The sequence below is a fragment of the Dreissena polymorpha genome, chromosome 11 (assembly GCF_020536995.1).
Source record: "Dreissena polymorpha isolate Duluth1 chromosome 11, UMN_Dpol_1.0, whole genome shotgun sequence".
Lineage (NCBI taxonomy): Eukaryota > Metazoa > Mollusca > Bivalvia > Myida > Dreissenidae > Dreissena > Dreissena polymorpha.
Window position 1 is genome coordinate 55,802,911 of NC_068365.1, and position 23,725 is coordinate 55,826,635.

The 23,725-nt window shown below is 36.6% G+C and overlaps 1 protein-coding gene and 2 long non-coding RNA genes across 24 annotated transcripts in view; 2 read left to right on the forward strand and 1 right to left on the reverse strand.

Annotated features, from left to right (window-relative positions):
- LOC127851158 (uncharacterized) overlaps positions 1 to 12,755 on the forward strand; it is a 35,636-nt gene extending 22,881 nt beyond the window's left edge. For all 6 annotated transcript variants that reach the window (XR_008035679.1, XR_008035677.1, XR_008035678.1 and 3 more), the window contains one exon: positions 11,732 to 12,755. This is a non-coding gene — a long non-coding RNA (uncharacterized LOC127851158). The remainder of the gene's footprint in view (positions 1 to 11,731) is intronic.
- LOC127851152 (uncharacterized) lies at positions 8,993 to 12,755 on the forward strand. Of its 17 annotated transcripts, none has more exons than XM_052384769.1 (3): positions 8,993 to 11,793; positions 11,825 to 11,886; positions 11,949 to 12,755. In XM_052384769.1, exon 1 carries the CDS (start codon positions 8,993 to 8,995, stop codon positions 10,013 to 10,015), a length of 1,023 nt encoding a protein of 340 aa, XP_052240729.1. In that variant the 3' UTR covers positions 10,016 to 11,793; positions 11,825 to 11,886; positions 11,949 to 12,755. The 17 variants fall into 17 exon arrangements, with proteins under 17 accessions (XP_052240729.1, XP_052240730.1, XP_052240731.1 ...); XM_052384770.1 differs by having other exon boundaries at positions 11,825 to 11,855; XM_052384771.1 differs by lacking the exon at positions 11,825 to 11,886 and adding an exon at positions 11,918 to 11,948 and having other exon boundaries at positions 11,980 to 12,755.
- A 3,998-nt stretch (positions 12,756 to 16,753) lies between these two features.
- Positions 16,754 to 18,703, reverse strand: LOC127851159 (uncharacterized). The gene is made up of 4 exons (XR_008035683.1): positions 18,656 to 18,703; positions 17,785 to 17,955; positions 17,171 to 17,338; positions 16,754 to 16,874 (listed from the first exon to the last, which is right to left on the reverse strand). It is a non-coding gene; the product is annotated as an uncharacterized LOC127851159 (long non-coding RNA).
- Positions 18,704 to 23,725: the final 5,022 nt, after the last annotated feature.

Genomic DNA, 23,725 nt, shown 5'->3' on the forward strand with positions numbered 1-23,725 from the left:
TGACCAATTAAAAGAGTCACCAATTTGTCGTAGAGGTTAGCTGTCTTGAATACATCTCGAACTGCAAGTTCAAGTCTGTGTGCCAGACAATGGACATTCAAAAACTCCTCCCCAACTTCTCTTCGAAGAAGTGCAGCCAATCAAGATTTGATGCCAGCCATGTTTGCAGCCCCATCTGAGCACATTCCAACCATCGAACCTGGTTAAAAAAGAAAAAATGATTTAAACACAGAAAAGCAAGCAAAGTTTCAAGAAAAAAACTTGTTTAAAGCAGAGAGTTTTGTAAACATTTTCACCAAAACAATTAGAATTTCTTTACACTTTTGAAGGCATAAATGACGTTAGATTTGCACTGTACAAACATTTTGTGAATACATATTTTATTGAGTATACATGTTGCATTTGAAATGCTTTTACGAATACAATCATAATATATTAAAAACATTTTCTATTAAAGCCACTTAAACTAAAACGTACCTGTGTTTAAGCCACATTCGTCATACACATTTTTGACGTGCTGAAAGAGGTCAGCGGAGCAAGTTGAGGCTGGTGAACCGATGGCCACAAATTGTTCACTGACTTTTCCATGTTTTAAAAACCGTATGTAGAGCGATTCCTGCTCGTCACCAGAGAGGTCGGTGGAATTATCCATAATTAGGGAATGGAAGGGGGCTGCTCTTTCTTTTTCAGTGTGTTTATTCGATTCAAAATCAGCTATTGAAATGATGAATTTCAGTGCCGCTTTTTCACTTAAGTATGTACTACCAATGTCAAGGCCCTTCGCCTTGTCAAGTTCAGAGAGCATGCAATAGTCACTTAGTGACTTATTGCATTTGGCAACATAGTGGGCATTTCTGAATAAATAAGCCAACCTGTGGCGCTCTGCACTTTTCAGTGAAATAAGTGCTTGGCCGGCTTGGCTTTTGGTGACCTCTTCAGTGCTTGAATTGGCTGCCTTTAACACATCACTGGCTCTCCTGTGTGATTTTGAACTTTCGTGTTCAGCCACATGCAGAAATTCGAATGTTCTTAGAGCCATCCAGAAATGTGTTCTGACCACGAAACTTATAAGTAGCGTTGTCATTTTTAAGAGAATCGCCGCTCTTGTAGAATTCTATGCACAAAGTGCACTTCATCGCCTTAGCTTCACTGTCATACGTCAGCCAATCCCTGCCCAACTTCCAACTTTCGCAAAATTTTCGTTTGGGCCTTTTTTCTTCATATTTTTTCCACTTCTCTTTCTGTTTTTCCCTTAGAATCAGGTGGTGCCGGTCGTTTTCCACCGGGTGTCGCTCCCTCGTAATATCGTAGAAACATTTTTCAAACATTTTTTAAACTCGGCGGTAGCGTTTGTTGATTCATGTTGCTAAGTCTCAGTGCGCATGTCAGAGAGGAATCTGGTCAATACGGCCTAAACCGACGACGGCCTAGATATTTGATCACCAGCTTTTTTCACGCAGGGACATTGACAGTCAAGATCATGACATTGCGAATAAAGATGATCACAATTATTAATAACTATCTCGATTACGTCCATACAAATTGATATTTGTATCATTTAATAATCAAATTTATAATTATCTTAATCAGCGACTAGGCCGTCATGGATTTAGACCGTCCTGACGAGCATTCGTCATATGGTAACGACGCAAAAAAATGGACCAATCAGGTGCATCGCAAAATTCCGTAGAGTAGAGCGTTGGAACGGAAAGACGCGATTGCTATTTTTATACCGCGGAAAACTTTCAGAGCCGTAAAAACATAAATAATCAACAATATCGTTCTTTTTTTTTACCGGACAATCGGTCCTGTAAATTAGACCGACAGGCCGGACCTTACAAAATTTTACAGGACGAGTCCGTCGGTCCGACCATGTTTGGCGGAGACTGAATAATACGCTTAATAGGCTGTATGTGACGCCGACCCTAATTAATAGCCCGGGCCAAAACTAGATCAGCCCGACAAGCAGCCATCGAGAGTAAAGCTTGCACTAGGTCGCTTCCGGGAGATAACAGCCGAAACTAGATCAGACCGACTTTCAGCCGTCGGGAGTTCAGCGTGCACTAGGTCGGATCCGGGGTATACCTCTTGTTTGTCCGAAAGCTGCCGTTATAGGTGCATATCCACTCACAATGTAAATAGCTCATTATACACATAATAGGCTGTATGTGACGCCGACCCTAATTAAAACCTCGGGCCGCAATTAGTTTATCCCGATAGGCAGCCGACGTGAGTTCAGCGTGCACTAGTTCGCTTCCGTGGGAAAACTCGTGTTTGTCTATATGTGACATCGACCCTTATGAAAACCCCGGGCCGAAATTAGATCAGTCCGAAAGGCAGCCGACGGGAGGTCAGCTTTAACAAGGTCGCTTCCGGTGTATAACTCTTGGTTGTCTTAAAGGGGCTCTTAAAGGTGCATACAAACTCGTTGTGGAAATGGCTTGTCAATAGCCTGCTAAAGAGACTGTATATTGTATCCTATTTCAATTTTGCTAAAAATGCAAAATAGGTTGAACATTTAGTATGATGCTGTTTAGCCTGAAAAGGCTTACTCTTATATATGTTTCAACCTATTTAATAAACTTTCGAAAAAGGCGTATTAAGGCGAATAGGCTTCTTATAAGGCTAAATAATTATGTTTCAACCTATTTAATTAACTCGCTAGGTAGACTGAATAGGCTGCTCAATAGGCTTAAAGTGAATAATAGGATGTTTGTCTCCACCTATTTTATAAGAGTTCTTTAAAGCTACATAGACTGAATAGGTTTTCTAAATAGCCTAAATTAAGGTATGTTTCAACCTATTTCATATAATTGTTAAATAGACTAAATTAGCAGGAAAGGCTGCTTAATAGGCATAAGAGGCTAAAAAGGATGTATGTTTAAATACATGTACTTAACTTGCAATATTGGCTTTATAGGGGGAACATACTGCTAAATATGCTAATAAGAACGTATTTTACAGCATATGTACCAAACTTGCTAAATAGGCTAAATAGGCTGAAAAGGCTGCTTAATATGCTAAATATGCTTAGTATGATGTATTTTCCAACCTATTTACTGAACTTGTTAAATAGGCTAAATAGGCTGAAAACGCCACTAAATTGGCTATATAGACTAAATAGGATGCATGTTTCAACCTATGTACTGCAGACTTGTTAAATAGGCAAATAGGCTGAAAATGGTGTTAAATAGGCTAAAAAGGCTAAATAGGATTCATGTTCCAACCTATGTACTAAACTTGTTAAAAAGGCTAAATAGTCTGGATAGGGTGCCAAATAAGCTTAATAGGCTCATTATGATGCATGTGTCAACCTTGGTACTTAACTTGCTAAATAGGCTAAATATGCTGATAAGGGCACTAAATAGGCTAAATAGGATGCATGTTCCAACCTACCGGTATGTACTTAACTTGTTAAATAGGCTAAATAGGCTGAAAAGGATGCCAAATAAGCTAAATAGGCTCAATATGGTGCATGTGTCAACCTTTTTTGCACTTAACTTGCTAAATAGCCTATTATAGGCTGAAAAGGGTACTAAATAGGCTAAATAGGATGCCTGTGTCAAGCTATGTACTAGTTTTGTTAAAAAGGCTAAATAGGCAGAAAATGGTGCTAAATAGGCTAAACAGGCTAAATGGGATGCATGTTTTAAACCTATGTAATAGACTTGTAAAAGGGCTAAATAGGAAGAAAAGGCTACTAACTATGCTAAAAAGCCTAAATAGGATGCTTATGTAAATCTATGTACTTAACTTTTTAAATAGGCTAAATAGGCTGAAAAGGGTGCTAAATACGCTAGATAGGCTAAATAGGATGCATGTGTCAACCTATGTACTAAATTGTTAAATATGCTAAATAAGCAGAAAAGGGTGCTAAATAGGCTTAATAGGATGAATGTGTCATTCTATGTACTTAACTTGTTAAATAGGCTAAATAGGCTGAAAAGGGTGTTAAATAGGCTATGTAGGCTAAATAGGAAGCATGGTTCAACCCATGTTCTAAACTTGCTAAATAGGCTAAATAGGCTGGAGAGGGTGTTAAATAGGACAAATAGGCTAAATATGATGCATGTGTCAACCTATTTACTTAACTTGTTAAATAGGCTATATATGCTGAAAAAGGTGCTTAATAAACTAAATAGGCTAAATAGAATGTATGTTTTAACCTATGTACTAAACTTGCTAAATAGGCTTAATTTGCTAAATAGGGTGCTAAATAGACTCAATATGCTTAATAGGATGCATGTGTCAACCTACGTACTTAACTTGTTAAATAGGCTAAAAAGGCTGAAAAGGGTACTAATTGGGCTAAATAGGATGCATGTGTCAACCTATGTACATGTTCTAAACTTGTTAACTAGGCTAAATAGGCTGAAAAGGGTCCTAAATAAGCTAAATAGGATGCATGTTTCAACCCATGTACTAAACTTGCTAAATATGCTGAAGAGGGTGCTAAATAGGCTAAATAGGATTCATGTGTCAACCTATGTACTTAACTTGTTAAATAGGCTAAATAGGCTGAACAGGGTGCTAAATAGGCTAAATAGGCTTATTATGATGTATGTTATAACATATGTACTAACCTTGCTAAATAGGCCAAAAAGGGTGCATGTGTCAACGTATGTACTTAACTTGTTAATTAGTCCAAATAGGCTGAAAAGGGTGTTAAATAGGCTAAATAGGCCAAACAGGATGAAAGTTTTAACCTTTGAACTAAACTTGATAAATAGGGTAAATAGGCTTACTTCACACACGTTTCAGCCCGATAGGCAGTCGACGGCTGGTCAGCGTGCACTAGGTCGCTTCCGTGGGATAACTCTTGTTCGTCCGAAAGGGATCCTTATAGGGGCATGCCCACTCAGAGGCAAAATGTCGCGTAATACGCTAAATAGGCTGCACCTGACTCCGATCCTAATTAAAAGTCCCGGCCGAAACTAGTTATCCCCGATAGACAGTCGACGGCTGGTCAGCGTGCACTAGGTCGCTTCCGGGGGATAACTCTTGTTCGTCCGAAAGGGGCCCTTAAAGGGGCATTCCCACTCACAGGCAAAATGTCGCGTAATACGCTAAATAGGCTGCACTTGACTCCGATCCTAATTAAAAGTCCCGGTCGAAACTAGTTTAGCCCGATAGGCAGTCGACGGCTGGTCAGCGTGCACTAGGTCGCATCCGGGGGATAACTCTTGTTCGTCCGAAAGGGGCCCTTAAAGGGGCATGCCCACTCACAGGCAAAATGTCGCGTAATACGCTAAATAGGCTGCACCTGACTCCGATCATAATTAAAAGTCCCGGCCGAAACTAGTTCAGCCCGATGGGCAGTCGACGGCCGACGGCTGGTCAGCGTGCACTAGGTTGCTTCCGGGGGATAACTCTTATTCGTCCGAAAGGGGCCCTTAAATGGGCATGCCTGTTCACTGGGAAATGACGCATTGGAGAAATGGCTAAATAGGCTGCACGCACGGGGCCGACCCTAATTAAAAGTCCCGGCCGAAACTGGTTCAGCCCGATAGGCCGTCGACGGCTGGTCAGCGTGAACTACGTCGCTTCCAGGGGATAAATAGGCTTAATAGGATGTGTATGTCTACGTATGTACTAAACTTGCTAAACAGGCTAAAAAGGCTGTTAAATAGGCTAAATAGGATGTATATTTCAACCAATGTACTAAATAGGCTAAATAGGCTAAATGGGCTAAATAGGCTAACTTCACACACGTGAATTATCTCCAGGTTCCCAGTTTCGTCGCACCTTTACCTCTTGTAGTTCACACAAGACAGACTTCGGTAGAATCTTCATCGGTTAAGCCGACATGTTGAAAATCTTAACCGGTACTCTTGACGATCTACCCGGGTTGTTAAGCTTAACAACTCGCGGACAAATTCCAATCCGGCTGGATACTTTGTCAGATAGCTCCGTTATTGCAGAATCCACTGTATCGGACTTTCTGACAAACCCTGACAATACAATTGATTCAAAGGGTTGTATGCTGATTTTCTTATCATTTGTAGAGCGGACTGTTCCAATCGGCTTTCTGTGATTGATAAATGAAACAGCTGTTCTCCAACCAGTCCTTAAGTTTCCTTCAGCGGACTGTGGTATGAACTTTAGTACATTGGTCCCGACAATAACAGGGACTTTCAAATTGTAGTCTGTATTCGGAACAACAAGTACAGGTACAAGTATATCGTGATTGGAAACTCCTGGTCCATTGACAACTGCCTCGATATAACCAATATATGGTAAACTATTTCCATCTGGACCTTGGACTATGAATTCTTCTTTGGTGTGTATTTCTGGTAACGGGTCTAGTTGCTTGTACCAATAATCACTTACTGTGGTGATCATAGATCCTGTGTCAACCAGGCAAGGTGATTGTTTTCCATTTATAATTACTTCGCTCTCATTTGAATGTCCGTTCAATCTGTCCAATATGTTAATCTTTGGTGGAGGTCTTCTCTCTACGTCCCCCGGGCCCCCTTTCATGGAGAAACTTTCTTGTTTAAATCATCTACAGGCTTCTGATCCTCACTCTTTGGCTCCTTTTCGGACTTATCACTTCCTCTTCCTCTGCCGCGACTGCCTCTGCCTCTACCATACCATCGACCTCTAAAATGAATGTAGTCTCTGTCTCTATATTCTGTAGTAGTTGCTTTTCTCTCGTATTCCTCGTTTTCTTTCTGGAGGGCATCTACTTTCTTATCCAACTGCTCCATCTTCTTTATGAGCAGTTTGATCATTTTTTCACCTTTGTCATCAGAAGAATTGATAACAGACTGTCGAGCTTTGTACGACGGCTTCTCTTTACTTGTCTCTTTCTTCTCTATCTGTACCCTTATTTCAAACTCTTCAGCTCTTACTTTCTTCCGTAAATCTGCATCGTTAATGTCTGTCTCAAAGAGCACTCTAGTTGCATTCTTCAATTCTTCATTCTGATGCCCTCTCCACAATTTCCTTTTCAGCATATCCTCTTACTCGCTTACATTTATTGCAGTCTTTTTACTTGCTTGTAAAAGCATCTCTTCTAGCATGAGACCCCACTCAATCGTTGATGATATGCCTTTGATGTCATATACATACGATTGGTCAGCGCTAGAGGGGAATTAGCATAACACAGGAGAATGGACAGGTGGACAGGTGAAGATAAATATAGATGTTAGTTTACCTGATACGGTATCCTACATATTGCTACGGTTTATGTCTATCTACGCCTACGTACGTCTACAAATACGACTAACGTGACGGACGCACCTCAACTGCATATATCAGGTGATGTAAAGCAAAACAAAATCATTTCAAGCATTTATACATTTTATTTATAAACGATTAAATTATCGACCTGTAACACCTCTGTAGCTAAGGAATCGGTTCCAGATAAGATCGCATGTCGCATGAACTAAAACCTGGACTGAAAAGAAACGCATGAATATAAAATTGTTACCCTGCCCAATTCACACCTCATATGCCGAATCAACAGATCTGCAACTCATAAACGCCAAAACGAGGAACCCGTGCATTGTTCGCGCTAAACCACTACCGTACTCTCCTCTAAAAAGCCTGTACAAAACCACGACGATACGTATGTTTCAAACTTAAATAATCTGATCACGCAAAACAACAACAATAACAACAACATCAGACAAAAAACTACAATTAGCAATTTTTAATTGCTGAAATACTTACACTAGTTGTGGTTTCTATACAAACAACCACAACAAAAATACAACAAACCAGATATAATAAATTAACTGTTTTTATTATGATTCTACTTCATGAATACACAAGATTAGTAACCTATTGGTTAAAAACATGCATATTCTACATAATACTTATGTCACATTATTTACATGAACAATTAACATGACCATTATTTAACAATGAACAACGGCATTGAGGAGTTCATGTGATATAAATACATCGATCTGCAAGATAAGAACATTTTCCCGTAATTACGAAAAGGCATGACGAACGTTTAATAGTACTGTCATTGTTATACCATCTGAGAAAAAATATATAAACCTTTTGTTTTGAATTCGTTGGTATTCTATTGAACCTATACTCAGCAACGCTTCCTCCACCCACGTGAATTTCTTTTGCACCCTTATCTGACGTGAATCACTAAATGTTTATTTAATGATAAATACTGGTCGTCGTCGCGATTTTCATCAAGTCAAATATACCACGTTAACTCACATTCATCACATATTGTAACAAGATCTAAAGCGCTTAGGATCGGACTTTTTTGCGTTGTTTGTTGGTAAAACTTTATTGTTTACAGAGCAGGACATAAACGGATGAGCATATAAGTGATAATTTCCGTCTTCCATACTGTGATGTATTTTTAGACTGATATCTGAACACTTTATTTTTCGAAAACGTGCTTTTGATATCTATACGTTTTCTGTAAACAGGTTTGTACAGAATAATAAGAGCGGACATATTTTAACGGTTTAACCTGTATGAAAGGGTTGAGTTATGCAGAATTGTTTTGCGCTGTACGGTATAAGTAGTTGAATACAGAGAAAAAATGATTGAATCGGATATCGGAAAGTATTAACTCAGATACAGAGAACAATTGCAACTGAATTCGTGGCGGAATATTCGGACTCTGTCCTAGATGGTGCTCGAATTAATAGCCTTTCCATGGCAGGTTGTGTTTCGCCATTGGAAAATCATATTCATAACACCAGTTGTCGTGAATCTGACGATGTTACAGCTTCGCCCGATGCTGTAAAAATAAAGGAGTCATTAATATGCCAGCCGTGTAGAGATTGTGGATCGGAATTGCTGCCAGCAGAGGGTTTCTGTGTCACGTGCGGCGAACATCTATGTGCCGTCTGCTTTCAACACCACACGTTACCACGGCCGATGCGTGACCATGTTCTTCAAGGGAAGAATGAAATGCCACGAAAAAGTTCCATGGAAACCACGGGCACTCTCTGGAAACCCAGGCACATGTGTCAAATCCACGATAACGAAGAAATAACATCCTTTTGCAATGACCATAACATGCTTTGTTGCAAGAACTGTGTTTCCCTCGCACACGAACTGTGCTTGGACGTCAACAGCATTGAAGCGAAAAAGCGAGAATATCGAGGTAGTTGATGAATTTCAATCATTTCTAAAATCTTGTAATGACTTACTTGTTGGCTATAAACAAACGCGCTCAGTTGCTGTGCAAAACACGAAAGAAATTGACTGGTATTATGATCAGGCATTGATGGCATTCAAACAAACGATTTCCAATAAACGCACACAGGATCTCGGCAAAATCAGTAAGGCAGCAGACGTTTGCGATAAAATTATCAATCAGCTTAATGACACAATTGACAATATAGAACAATCTCGAGAACGTCGCAACACCACAGAATTATTCATTCGCTTGATATCCATCAAGAGTCATACCGTTCTAATTGGCGAAAATTTGAGAAGAATAAACCAGGACAATTCATTCGAAAGATACTTCTTTCAACCAATGTGCAAGACTTTGTGTTTTGGACAGACGCTTTCGGTATCCACACATACATCCATTATATTACATGACGACGCTGAATGCAACCAGCTCCTTGTGTGCCCTAGTGACAATCTAATCTGCATCAGCCAAACTAAAATCTCGTGCATAAACACATTGACAAAGATGAAGAATGGAATTAATTTCCCGATGTTTCCGTGTTTGGCACAGTACGTCGGGAATGAGCTTATTGTAATGCAAATGGAACCACCGAGCACGCCATCATTCCGTAACTTGCGAGGGTCTGACGAGTCAGATGTAGAATTACAAGAAAACAACCTAACCACCGATTCGTCCAAAGATGAAATTGCAGCGCCGGAAACAGACGTGGGCACAAGAACAACAAGCAGTGGAGGCTTGTTCGGAGCCAAAAGTCCAACACCAAGCACGGGTCTTTCGTTTGGAGCCACAAGTTCAACACCAGGCACGGTATTTTCGTTTGGAGCCTTAAGTCCAACGCCAAGCACTGGAAGCCTGTTAATTGCCACAAGTTCAAAACCAAGCACGTGATTTTCGTTTGGAGCCACAAATCCAACACCAAGCACTGGAAGACGGTTAAGAGCCACAAGTACAACACCAAGCACGGGATTTTCGTTTGGAGCCACAAGCACAACAGCCGCAAGTGCAGCACCAAGAACCGTGGGCTTGCTTGGAGCACCAAGCACAACACCAATTAATGGAGGCGTGATCGGAGCCGAAATATCAATGTCGAGTACCGGGGAAATATCAATGTCGCAAACAGCAAGTGTAGGATTGTTTGGACAAGCAAGTACAACAGCAAGTACAGCAACAAATGGAGGAAACCTGTTTGCAGTGCGAAAAGAGTTAGAAGAAGTACGCACCGAGATAGCAGGAGTACGTCAAGACAAGCTTACAAGTGCAAAACCAATACAGTTTCCGGTACAGGCAATTACATCTTTGAAATTGAAATATGTATATGTCGAGAAAATCTATACTGCCCTTACACACAATGGAACCGATTTAATTGCTGTTCACCTTGACCCGCTGGGAATTGATGAACTTGACGCTAAGGGTCACACTAAATGCAGTACGGTTGTCAGAAATCTCGATGCGCTTACATTCAATGGGACGCAGTTCATAAAACATCCAACATGTGCCGTTTACGACGTCACCGATGACAAAATATATATCGGTGACTCTAAGATGGACTCCGTGTTTAAGGTGACAAGATTAGGTGAATGCCGCTGTGTTGTGAGATCAGAACGCCTAGCTTCGCCTTCTGGAATTGCCCTATGTCGTGATGGCACTTTGATGGTCTGTTGCAGCAAGGTTAAGTGCGTTTTAAAGGTGACCAAAGATGGTCATATCTACAGCTTCATAGGGCCTCTACAGTTCGAACCGTTGGCATTGGCCTATGACGAGACCAATGGGCTGTTGTATATTGGTGGAAAAAGTAATGAGATTTACGTGTATACTGCGTAGTGAACTGCGTAAAACGATTGCTATCGTATAACGGAAGCGTATTTACTGCATCTATATAAGTAATGCAATGCAGATTGTTGATTTTTAAGTAAAATATCATGTACATACGACGTTTATGAAATATATATGGAAGTCCTATGTAACTGTTAATATCAGCGTGGCTATGCAAAAGAAGTTCAATTATAACACATACCTAAGTTGAATTTACAATTTATTATGAATCTTCATCGTTGACTAATCACTTTGGCTGTATATTCATTTATTAAGGTGTGTTTTTGGTTTTAATATTTATGAATGTTAATTTTTTCAGTTTGTTATAACATTCTAAATAAGTATTGTTATACAAGAGTTTGACCGTTTTATATGATGCTGAGAAACTCTCTAGTATTATTATTTAAATAATTTGTAACCTTAGTAGCATTTGAAAGTGTAACTGTGCCGTGGAATTGTTTCTTATTTGTATGACCTCTACATGGTACATATGACCTCTACATGGTACATATGACCTCTACATATCAAGTCCGTTACAATGCTTCTTTTTGACGAAACTTCGTTTGCTGTGATATTAATTCCACATAATTGTTTTACCATCATACTCGCCATTTACCCGTTGTTTATTGGTGATATAGCAAACACTTAGTTTATACGCATGAACTAATAACAAAGTGTTCCGAATTTTATGAAACGAGTATGCATCATACGTTGATGTTTGACGTTTCAGGTCAATCATACGTTGATGTTTGACATGTCAGTTCAATCATACGTTGATGTTTGACATGTCAGGTCAATCATACGTTGATGTTTGACATGTCAGGTCAATCATACGTTGATGTTTGACATGTCAGGTCAATCATACGTTGATGTTTGACGTTTCAGGTCAATCATACGTTGATATTTGACATGTCAGGTCAATCATACGTTGATGTTTGACGTGTCGGGTTAATCATACGTTGATGTTTGACATGTCAGGTCAATCATACGTGGATGTTTGACATGTCAGGTCAATCATACGTTAATGTTTGACATGTCAGGTCAATCATACGTTGATGTTTGACATGTCAGTTCATTTCAATCCAATAATTTGTTTCAGGAGTCATGGTCGTTTCATAACATATGAAAAGGAGGTTAAATACCTTACACATTTACAAAGTACTATTAGGTTAAAATGGCGGTACTAAATAACAACATTGTATTGATGACTTTTGTTGTTTGATATAGGTTTTTTATTAGGTAACCTGGGAACAACATGATCATGTTTAACTTCTAGGAAACGTTTGTCCACCGTCCGTCTTTCGTATTCAATTATAACCAAATGGATTACATTCTAACCAACATGCTCGTCATTTTTTTAATGCTAATTATACACTGCTTATATTGGTTTATTACAATCTTTGAATTCATTTGAATTATGTGCTGTTTTTTAATATATATTTAATGTTGAGATTATCTAGCAGTTGATGATAGAGAATCAAGCTATGTTTTTTTTGTTATGTTATATCTGTACTTTTAGTTGTTAACTTAGCATGTTTTGTATCATTATTGTCCTCAGACAAACACATACAGTGCAGGCTTTCGATTATAGTCCAGTTGGTCTTTTTTTTGCTATTTTGAACAGTATTATGGTTGATTGTTATGTTTGTTATAATTCGTCTCTTGATTGCTATAGTGCTCTTACTACCATTTTCATTTTTTGGAGAAAAACGCATGTAAAGGTTTAACCTTTATTTTCTCACTTATTTATGCACGTATGTGGAAAAAAATATACCGGAGTGTTTATCAACAAACAGAAAATATCATTAAATATTAACTTTAGTTAATTATATGTTAATGTTATTTGCAATTTTATGTATGGAGATAGAGCATTCTGGTAAAAAAATCGTTAATGCTGAACTGCTCTATCGGGACATAGAGCATTTTATCGGTTACGGATCTGGACATTTATTCATTGAACGTCATGGAGATGGATCATTACAGTTCTGAAATGAAACTCAGTCACGTGGTGTAAATTCTGGCAATTGATTGGCTAATCTGAGAGTGAATTCTACTTTGCTCTACGTTCATATTTGGCTAAAATACAAGAGCATCGAAAGTTATAAAACATAACGGAGTAGACAGATTTATTGAGTGATGAGTATGAAAACGTATCTTAACGATAACATGAAAATAACTTTAGTGTTACCTTGAACCAATAAATATATTCTCCTAAAAATGGCGATCTTGTCGAGATATGGTAAGCAGCTATTATCGAGTTGTCACCGTTGTATCTATCCCCAGCTGATTTGAAGTCCAGCAAAACTAGTTCTGGAAAATGTGTAATACAATCTAATAACGCTCATTTAAAGATGAGCATTTCTATGCCTCAATATATCCATAAATAGTTCATATTTAATTGGGCTGTTTACGTAATTATATATACATAATAAGTTCTCTCACATAGAGGTTATTTCTTTGTTTAGATATTTTTTTATTTTAATTTGCAAGTTTCCAAAATAAATCAATATTCTCAAGAGCGGATCAATAACCGTAAGTCAAAATATTTATTTTATATGATCACGAGTGGATAAAAACGATATCTGAAACAGACGCATTTTCTTTTATTCAATGCTTGTCCATCATTTGTTTTCATGTTCAATAGGAAGAGCTAAACATGTCTCCGTAATAATACTGTCTTGACGGCAAAATCGAGAAGTCGTTTCAGTGAATTTTTATATAGACTATTTATGAAATAATAATATTTATCAATATTTCCAAGAATTGCAAGTCTGAAAGTAAAACCAGTCCACGAATACACGTTCTTCCAATCCGCTCCCACATTCAACCACAAACGCATTACGTTTCTTTACAAAAGATGACATAGTACAAGGGAAGCAAGTGTTACGATGAAACTAATTTGACAAAAAGAATTTCATCTGAAATTGCGACAATTTCATGATATGAGAGTTAGTTTCATACGTGTGTGAAAAGTAACAGCAATTGTTTTGTAACTGAAATGTCATCTTACCGAAGCATCCCAGATATGGATTTCCCTGTGGGTAGCCGTCCGGGCATGCGCATGAGTAACCACCATACGTGTTGGTACAGTCAGCATGAGGACCACACGTGGTAGTGTCATTACATTCAATGATATCTAATTAATCACAGGTCAAACACAATATACATATTAAACAAATGCATACATTTTTTAGACTCAAAGTTTTTTTATTTTTTCATGTATTCGTAAAGACTGGTAGATACGGTCGTTGGGATTTACTTTTCTATGAACACGTGCCATTATACATAAACACGCGTATGTATATAGCCTTTTATTTTCCCTGAATGCGAACATTTTAATATATGAATTGATAAAAACTTTAAAGAAACACGAAACGGGAACCTATGGACGAAAGCTACACGAGCATAGCCGTACCGGTTTCACATTTTGATCCACTAAGTCCCTTGTTGCACACACACACACACACAGGCGTATCCCGCGTCACTGTTCACGCATACACGTGTTTGGTTTCGCCGCATGCATACAGAAATAGTCACCATTAAACGAGCACTCATCTACATCTTAAATACAAAAAAAAAAAAACAATATTTAAAGCAACACAATTAAGTAATTCAGATAAGAATCGTCTTGAATATAAAGAAGTGAAACTCCAGCTTTTGGAGCCGTATTGAATTTTTATTACATACAATTAGTTGGTCTTTTATTTAAGGCAAGTGACCGATTGCCAAAACAGTACAAACAGCACAAAACAGCACAATATAAAACAACATAAACACATATAAGAATAAAGCTGGGGTCACCGCCTTGGAACGGTCAATGCGAAGCATTGGGGGTTTAAACCGGTTTTAGAGCGCTCAACCTCACACTTGGCCCAGCAATATTCATGATATATTTAAGTGTAAATAAAATTTAACCTCATAGCATTTTATCTCAAATTAAACAATACTAAAAGGGAATTAAAACGCATTCAATTTAACTACCATTTGATTACTCAATGGTAGGAAAGATACCAGAGCAAGAGAGTTACAACTTTTTGAGGAACGATAAAATGAAACTACGAACAAGTGTCAACTACATTCCTTCTTTATAGAAAACGATTTAAGAATATAGCGCCATGAAGTTAATATTTCAGATCATCATCGCGCAAATTAAGGAAGAAGCAGCAATAATGGGTGTATAAGATTTATATAACATAGCTTGGTTGTTCATGTGACTGCTAAAAAATAAACAAACAAGAAACGCCTGTCAGAGAGAAAATATAATCAAAATTGAACGCTTAAACCCAATGACCTATGCATGTAGATTAAAACAGTGAAAGTATGTAGTATGAAGCAATATATAAGAGATGACGTCACGAAAACCAATGTAGCCAGGAACAGAGAAAGAATATCGTATGACGTAATTGATCAGCGAAGACACTATGACTTGAACAAAATCAAGCGGCAGTACTGTAACATAAAAATTAAAGGGGCGGTACTGTGAAATAGAATTAATAATAAAACCAGCATAGGTTATTAAATATTTAAGAATCAAACGTATAAAATGGTAATTCCATTAATGATTCCAAATTTTAAGAGAAAACAAATAAAAGAAAAAGATGAATCGAAAACCAAAACGCACATGTTTTAAGTACGTTAACATCATATCCTTTTTATAAAAATGAGTTTATTTAATTGAAAAGTTTAATATAAACATTTTCTTTAAGATATTTTAATTTGCGAACAAGCTTCAAAACATCTCCATAAAATGATGGGTGGGAAATTCCATAAGTTAAATGCCATTTTAAAGAAACATATTTAGAAATTAAATCACCGTACTTTGAGTGAAATTTAGCGAATTTACTTCTAAGGTTATGATACAAAAAATACAATAATGATTGTACACAAAGATGCATACACGTACAGTTGTATATGAAAAATACCTTATATTATTAAGACAATAATATTCATTAAGCTGATCAGGTAGTAAACACAAAACAACAGCAGCAAATGAAACAATACCTGTCAGATGCAGTATAAGTATGTAAGTTAAACAAATCATGTTTACAGAATACAAAATTAGGATTTCGGCATGTGAAACTAGTATACTATTATTAAGTATGCATGTTGCAAAAGATTGTTATATCAATACAACGACATATATAGATTCAAGTGGATTTCAAAAGTATAATTCCTTTAAAACAATGTTAAATGTTTGTAAACATTATCAAGGCAAACAACACATATCAATCGGTATTGCAGACCAGAAAGTAAAACTATTGGAAACATAGCAGATAACAATAGCTATCTAGCTTCAACATAAAAACATTATACACTCCGGGGCACTGATTTTTTTTATCATAATATAAGTGCACTTTCTCAGTGAGGACCATACACATCAATAATTTAAATGGGCAGATCGAATGTATTTCCCGCAAAAAATATTCATGCATTACCATCCATATTGTTTTGGAAACAGGCTTGTTTTCTAATAACAATAATAAATGAATAAAATCTGTCAGAAATAAATCAGTTCTTTCCGATACAATTTACCAGTGGATTGCGAGCTTATGCCTATAAAGAGCATAATCATGTGTATCTCTCAGGACTCTATTTACACTAAATATTGTGCTTCCGCGCCCGCTTAAAGTGTCCCAGGGGAAAACTTGTTATGACTATGAAATATTTTGTTATCGACCGTATATAAAAAGTGTCACAAAATCATTTAATACATATTTTAAAAGAAACTATGTATTTGAACATATAATACCAAAATGACCGTGGCTTAGTCCCTGTAAGGAACTTTGGGATCAGTACGTACCAGCACAGTGTTCTCCCCCGACCACATCCAGGTCTCTGTATCCGGTCTGGCATTCACACTTGAAGCTGCCGTCAGAGTTGGTGCACTTGGCGTTGAAGTCACATGGCTTTGGCCTGTTGAGGCAGTCGTCGATATCTGAAAAATATTCTTTGAAACCTTGTTATCGAACATATGTGTTATATTTATTAACAAGTTGTTAATTGTGATAAAAGTGTTGTATACTACAATACTCTTGCAATTCCTGAATAAATTCGATTTGTATCACGTCGATATACATTTGTCTTATGTTACTCCTGTATCGTTGTGCATTGTATCACGTTGATATATTTTTCTACAATAAATTAAATTGTGTCACCAATAATTACATAAGCAGTCAATACAACTTTGTTATCATATTGAAACTTTTTACACTTATGCTTTAAATACAATACCTGAACATATCGGCGCTGTTCCATTCCACTTGCCGTCAGCAGTAAACGTGAGCTCAGTATTGTTTGTAGTGCTGTATCCAGGAAGACACGCATATACCGCCGTGGCGTTAAATGTTGTCTGTGGGGCATGGATTGTTGATAGATTGCCAATCGGAGGCCGTCCACAATCTGCACGTGAGGCGAAGTTACAATATTAAGATAACAATGTATGAATAATTACAATTCATGTGACATTTCTTTGTTGACTGACTGTTTTGCGGTTTGAATTTCTCAACGATAATCGACAGCTGGATATCTATTTGTGATGTTCAGTGATGAAACGTTTTTTATATAAAAAAAACGCAGTTATCATTTGAAGAAAACCTTACGCTTCGGTATATTAAAATCGCCAACATCACTGGACAATAGCGAATTAATTTTTATAGCGTGTGCTGCACAGTATTATTACTTTGTTACTGGTTCTTCTGTCTGTACAATCATTAGACATATAACCTTACTCAAACAATGTGTATTTTGTTTGACTATTGGTAGCATTTGATAGATAAGCATACTATTTAAACATTTTTAATTTTCAGCGTTTAGTGAATTAATATTTTCCCAAGAAATCAACCTACCATTTATCGCACAATTGCCTTGAACCAATCTCCAACCGTTAGCCAGACATTCAATGCTGGTATTAATTCCTGTGAAATGGTAGCCTCTGTGACAGGAACATGTTGCAGAAGACTTGAAGTATGTGGAGGTAGTGTTACAATCGCCATTCGCGACATAAGTGTTCCCGCAATCTGTGATCGCATAAAGTATTTTGAATTAAGTACAGTTTAGTAAAAACACAACACGTTTATATTATTTGTCGTCCATATCAAACTCGTTCGATTTGATTTATAATTTATTGAAGTTCAAGTGCTCTTAACAGTCCTTTTGATATTACCTTGAGGATGTTTCGATTACCTAAAAATACCCGTATCTTTCGATACCAATCCTTTAATCAGTGCACACAATCGACGTAAACGATGATTTGAGGCTGATCGGACGCATTGGTTATCTCTTTAGTCATATTGATCTTATTAAAACATTAATAATTTGATGCATTACTTTTTTCATTGGCAATTAAAACACGTATATTATAATATGTTTATAGTCAGCATAATACTTCTCTGACATTTATTATGTTTCTGATACAATTCTGCGCTGTTGCTACAGTTTCCACGATGTGTAACTTAACATGAATTGAACATTGATAAGGGTAAGTGCAGTAGTTTTTTAATAGTAAGCGTGAATTTTCTTAAACAAAATAACACTAACTTTTAAAATAATGTGTTGATAATTGTTACCGACTTGTTAACTCATATTTTCAAGTGAATGGGCTTTTGTCTGAAATATTTTCCTTAACATTTGAAAACGAATAAATTTAGAGGCCGTTAAACGATATGAGACCGCTATTTCATTATCCAAAAGCACATCGTTTTACTCTCTGTTAATTACCTTAGCTTGTGATCTCGTAAGATGAAACCCGGGGCATAGTGACGAAATCTGTGGTTTTCTTTATTCTAAACAACAACGTGATGTTTGAATAAAATACTTTATCAAACAAAATAAAGCATGTTATTTATGTCAAGAAAACTTGGCATTGCTAGAAAATAAGTTGTCACCCTCCGATGTTTAACCATCGTTGAAAATGTATGTGCTTGTCGATCGAAAAGCAGTTTGGTTTAATATGTTAACGTAAGAATGTTGGTCAACACTGAGTTTTTTTTATTTTTTTTATCCTTGAACAAGTGTTAAAATAAAAAGTTTAAATATAATGGTTTGTTTGACCAAAACTAATTTTGAAGGAATACAAAATGAGGCTCCGAATGGAATTATAATATAAGTTTATCTGTTTAAGTAAATCTGACCTTTTATAGTACACTGAGCCTCGAGTGCTTCCCAAGTTCCATTTTCAAGGCAACGAATGTTTCTCATTGCAATAAAGTCATACCCAGAGTTACACGTATACATGGCGGTATTGTTGATGGTCGTGTTAATGAATGCACCTGCGCCATTTGTTAGCAGGTGTGGAGTTTCACAATCTGTATCTGATAAAAGTTGTAATTAGGTGCACTATTTTGACGGATATAAAGCAATCATTACTTCGGGATGAACTGTGTACATATTGATTTTGTATTCGCAATACCACACTATAAAAGCAAAGGTATGCGTTTAAAATGTATTTGCAATAAATTACATTAAAATGCGTTTTTAACGGTCACGTCCAGATTAGAGGTTCCTTTATTCGGTAAATAACCACAGCTCAGGTAAGGACCTTATACAATGCATAGATATATATAATGATCAAGAACTCTGATTGTCCATTTTAAAGTCAGTTACATTTGAACAAGTATAGGTAAGTGTCGGAGTTCGAAAGATTTATGATTAACAAATTCACGCTTAGATATACAGTCACATACACATAAACAAAATACCGTTTCGAGTATAGTATCTAAAAAGTGTTTAAAAAAACTGCATTAATCCAGCAACAAGATAATTAAGCCATTTAACTTTAATATTGTTTTCATAATTCAGTACTAACACAGAATTCGATGTGTCCGCAACTGTATGATACAGTGTAGTTTTACCGCCCAATATATATAGACTTGAATAAGTAATACATTTTAAGAAACAGCACAGACCACATAAGGCAATCTGAACGCTTCGGACAGTGGGCTACACCACACCGTCTCTCTGATGTACAAAGGCGGCCGTCATATTAGATTTGGAACTACTTTTGAAAACAAGATGGCGGATCTCACGGTTCAAACCATAGTCTATATATTATATATCATATATGCTTTTTTTGTGCCGGATCCCTTTGGTTCAAACCTGACTTAAAGAAGAAACATTACAATGTGTTGTTTGTAGCTCGTCTGTTTTAAGATTACATTCTTTTAATAATAATAAGTGTAGATCTGTGAATTACCACAACATAATTAAAATATTTTAAAGATGCTAGTATTGACATTGAGAACTACTATGAATTACTCAATATAAATTGCCGATATAGATGATAGTCTTTTGATGATTTCTGCTTTGGCAGACTCTTTGCTCAGATTTATTCAGAATGCGAATTATTTCAGCTATCCTATAAATATGAGGTCGATACATGTATACATCGGTAGATTACGTCTAATTAGTTGGCCAATGACATTGAGAAGTTGAGTTCATTTTAAAGCAGCCTATTCACGATTTGTTAAATTGAGAAAATTTAAAAATATTGTTCAGATCCGCAAATTTCGGTTTTAGTTATGATATTTGCGAGGAAACAGTAATACTGAACATTTACCATGCTCTAAAATAGCCATTATATGCATCTTTTGACGATTTAAAAGCCTGAAAATTATAAAGCGTTGCAACGCGAAACTATTGAATAATTTGGAGAGTTCTGTTGTTGTCGTTATATTTTATGAAGATTGCTTATATATAGTATAAAATACATCCTTCATTCAATGAGCACTGATGGTCGAGTGGTCTAAAGGGTAGACTTTTAATCCAGGGGTCAGTGGTTCGAGCCCTGATGAGGGTTACTTTTTTTTCCTTATTTTAATTTTATTCTGGATTTTTTTTAGATCCATTTATAAATATAATGCATTTAAAGACAAACTTTATAAAATACATGCCAAAATCTGTGAAAGGCACTTTTAAATTGACTGTTTTCATTATATTTTGTGACACTACGAGGATTGCTTACATAAAGTATAAAATACATCACTCATTGTATGAGCATGGATGGCCCAGTGGTCTAAGCGCTAGACGTTTACTCCAGGGGTCAATGGTTCGAGCTCAGTCGAGGGTTACTTTTTTATTTTATTTAAATTTATTCTTGTTTTTTTATTGGAGCTTTTTTACCTTAGTTTACCTTTAATCATGACCAGTAAAATTCATATAAAAATTCCCGCCAGTAGGTCCCAAATGATTACATCCGAATTGTACTTTGGCTTATTATACAAAAATCACTGTAAACAATGGATGCATATCTTTGAACAGAAATATGAATATATTGTACAGTATATGTAAATTACAATAAATTAAAAACTGTCATGATTAAAAACATTCTCTAAACATTACACCGAAACGTTTTTCCTTAGTTTAAGAAGCATTATAGCATTAATCACATGCCACCAAAATTAAAAGAAGCTATTGTTTACATGCCGTAATGGTCACACTAAACACTACAGAAACACACAAAGTGTAGCAAAGGTACACAAAGTCAAACATATGCACGCAAAGTTCAATAAACCCAAGGTAACTCTTGGAATGCCTTTGTTATAACTTGCCTGGAATTATATTAAAACTACTGTAGACCAAATAAAAACAGTTATTTATGTTAAAATCTTTGTTCCTCCTAAATAGATTCCCCTAATAGTCTTAAATTTATTGAATAAACGATACACTGGTAAACGTATTTGTGTTTTGATCTGACTTTGCTTGTCTTTTCAGCCTTTGCTAGACTGTGTGTGACTTTGCAGTGTTTAGTGAGACACACTCTTATACGTTATATAAATTTGTAAACAGCATAGTTATACACGTCAACGTATCAAGTAAAAAAATGTAATAATTTATACTAGTGCTTGTCTATTGCAAGATTTAGTTCACTGATATATTAATTAAATGTGTTATTACTATTAATCGCTTCAAGTGGCATAATAATCAATCGGTTGTGTATTGCGCATCAGACCCAAGAAAGAATTGACCATTGCTGAAGAACTTTTTATTTCGAGATGGTGAGCATAATAAATGATAGATTTCACCAAGCGCATATTATATTTAGTTCTGCGGGTCATCAATAGCTTTTGCTGCCATTTTGTTTATCGGTTGCAATTTAGTTCAAACACCCATATTCCAAAACGATTGACCGCCCACGATGTTGACCTAATTCTTGATTATGGACATTTTATGAGCAAATTTTCGCGTCATATAATTGTATTGTTACCAGTGGGACAGATCTCATACATAAACAGTTATTTGAATATTTGTTTCGATTTAGCTGTTGCAGTTTCTTACCGCCTCACTGTCTTATGTATCAACGTGTACATGCCATCTAACATCAAAATGCATTGCATCGACAGGTTCTAAAATATAAAAAGCATTCCAATTTAAATAATGTATTTATATCAAGATCATTAAACTTTTGTTACAATGAAATCATATTGTATTTATGAACCAAATTTTAATATAATTCAATTGACCGGTACCTGATGCTTTACGAGCTCATATCAGAGTTCATAGGGCGAGTGAACTGTCACGTGTTTCCACGTGGCGACCAGAGCCACACTGACAATAAACTCAGTCTGGTTGGTGTATTGGCGAACGAGTTGTTGGATTTTCTCTATGTCTAACTTGTCCGTTTGGCGGTCTTTAAATAGGTGAATCCAAAGTCCTCCGTCTGTAATATTTCTGCTGTCAATATATGTCCATAACGGTGCGATCACCATGTGGTCCTGAATAGCTGCCCTCCACTCGCTTGCATTTTCACCTTCATATTGATTGTTCAATGGATGGAAATCTAGCGATAGGAATCCATGCTTGGCTGGAATACCCAGATAAGTCTCATATATATAAACGCAAAACATTTAAATTCTTAAATATAAAATAATTCAAGCCAACATGCACCAACATCGAAAGCGTTTCCAGATTGGTTTTCCTATAATTATTATCCCCCGCCATAGGCGGAGGGATATTGTTTTGGCATTGTCCGTCTGTCTTTCCGTCCGTCCGTCCAGCACTTTTGTGTCCGGAGCCATATATTGGAAGTGCTTTGGCGGATTTTATTGAAACTTGGTATGAGTATATATATGGCTAAGAGGATTATGCATGCCAAATGGCACTGTACACCATCTGTTAATAACGGATTTATGGCCCTGTGTATGTTAAAAAATGCTTTTTTAGCCGAGTGGCAAATATAACACTTTTGTGTCCAGAAGCATATTGGCGGGGTATATTAATTGAACGAATTTGCTTGTTGTATTTCATAGACTTGACTGAACACACTCAACTTCCATGCCTATAATATAATATTTTGCATTGGAATTTGATGCAGATACATCTAAATGTGTCGTTTTTATGAAAGTATATGCCTGCGATAATTGGACTTTGTTAAGAACTATTTATAAGTGACCAAGAATGCTTGTACCCTAAACCAGTGCACATATTCCCCGAAGTACGGCAGTCTTTTTGAGATTTGGTACCCCTTGATTATCTCGATGTCTATATCCAAGAATCTGTCTCCCGCTCCAGCGAACTCCAGTAAAACCGGTTCTTTGGTAGAAAATAGAGAAAACTGTTTATGTGTGTTGGGAATAAATATCATGTTCATTTAAATAAATGAAAAAAATAACATATGCAGCTTTTGAACGATTGACGTACAAACATTGGCATATAATTTACAATCAGAACATATCAGCATTATTACAAACCGAACAGCATTTATTTATTGAACTTCAAAACACGACAAAAATAACCAGTTGTTACATAATTTACAAGGTAATTTTACTGGGAACATATTTATACGCGACTGTT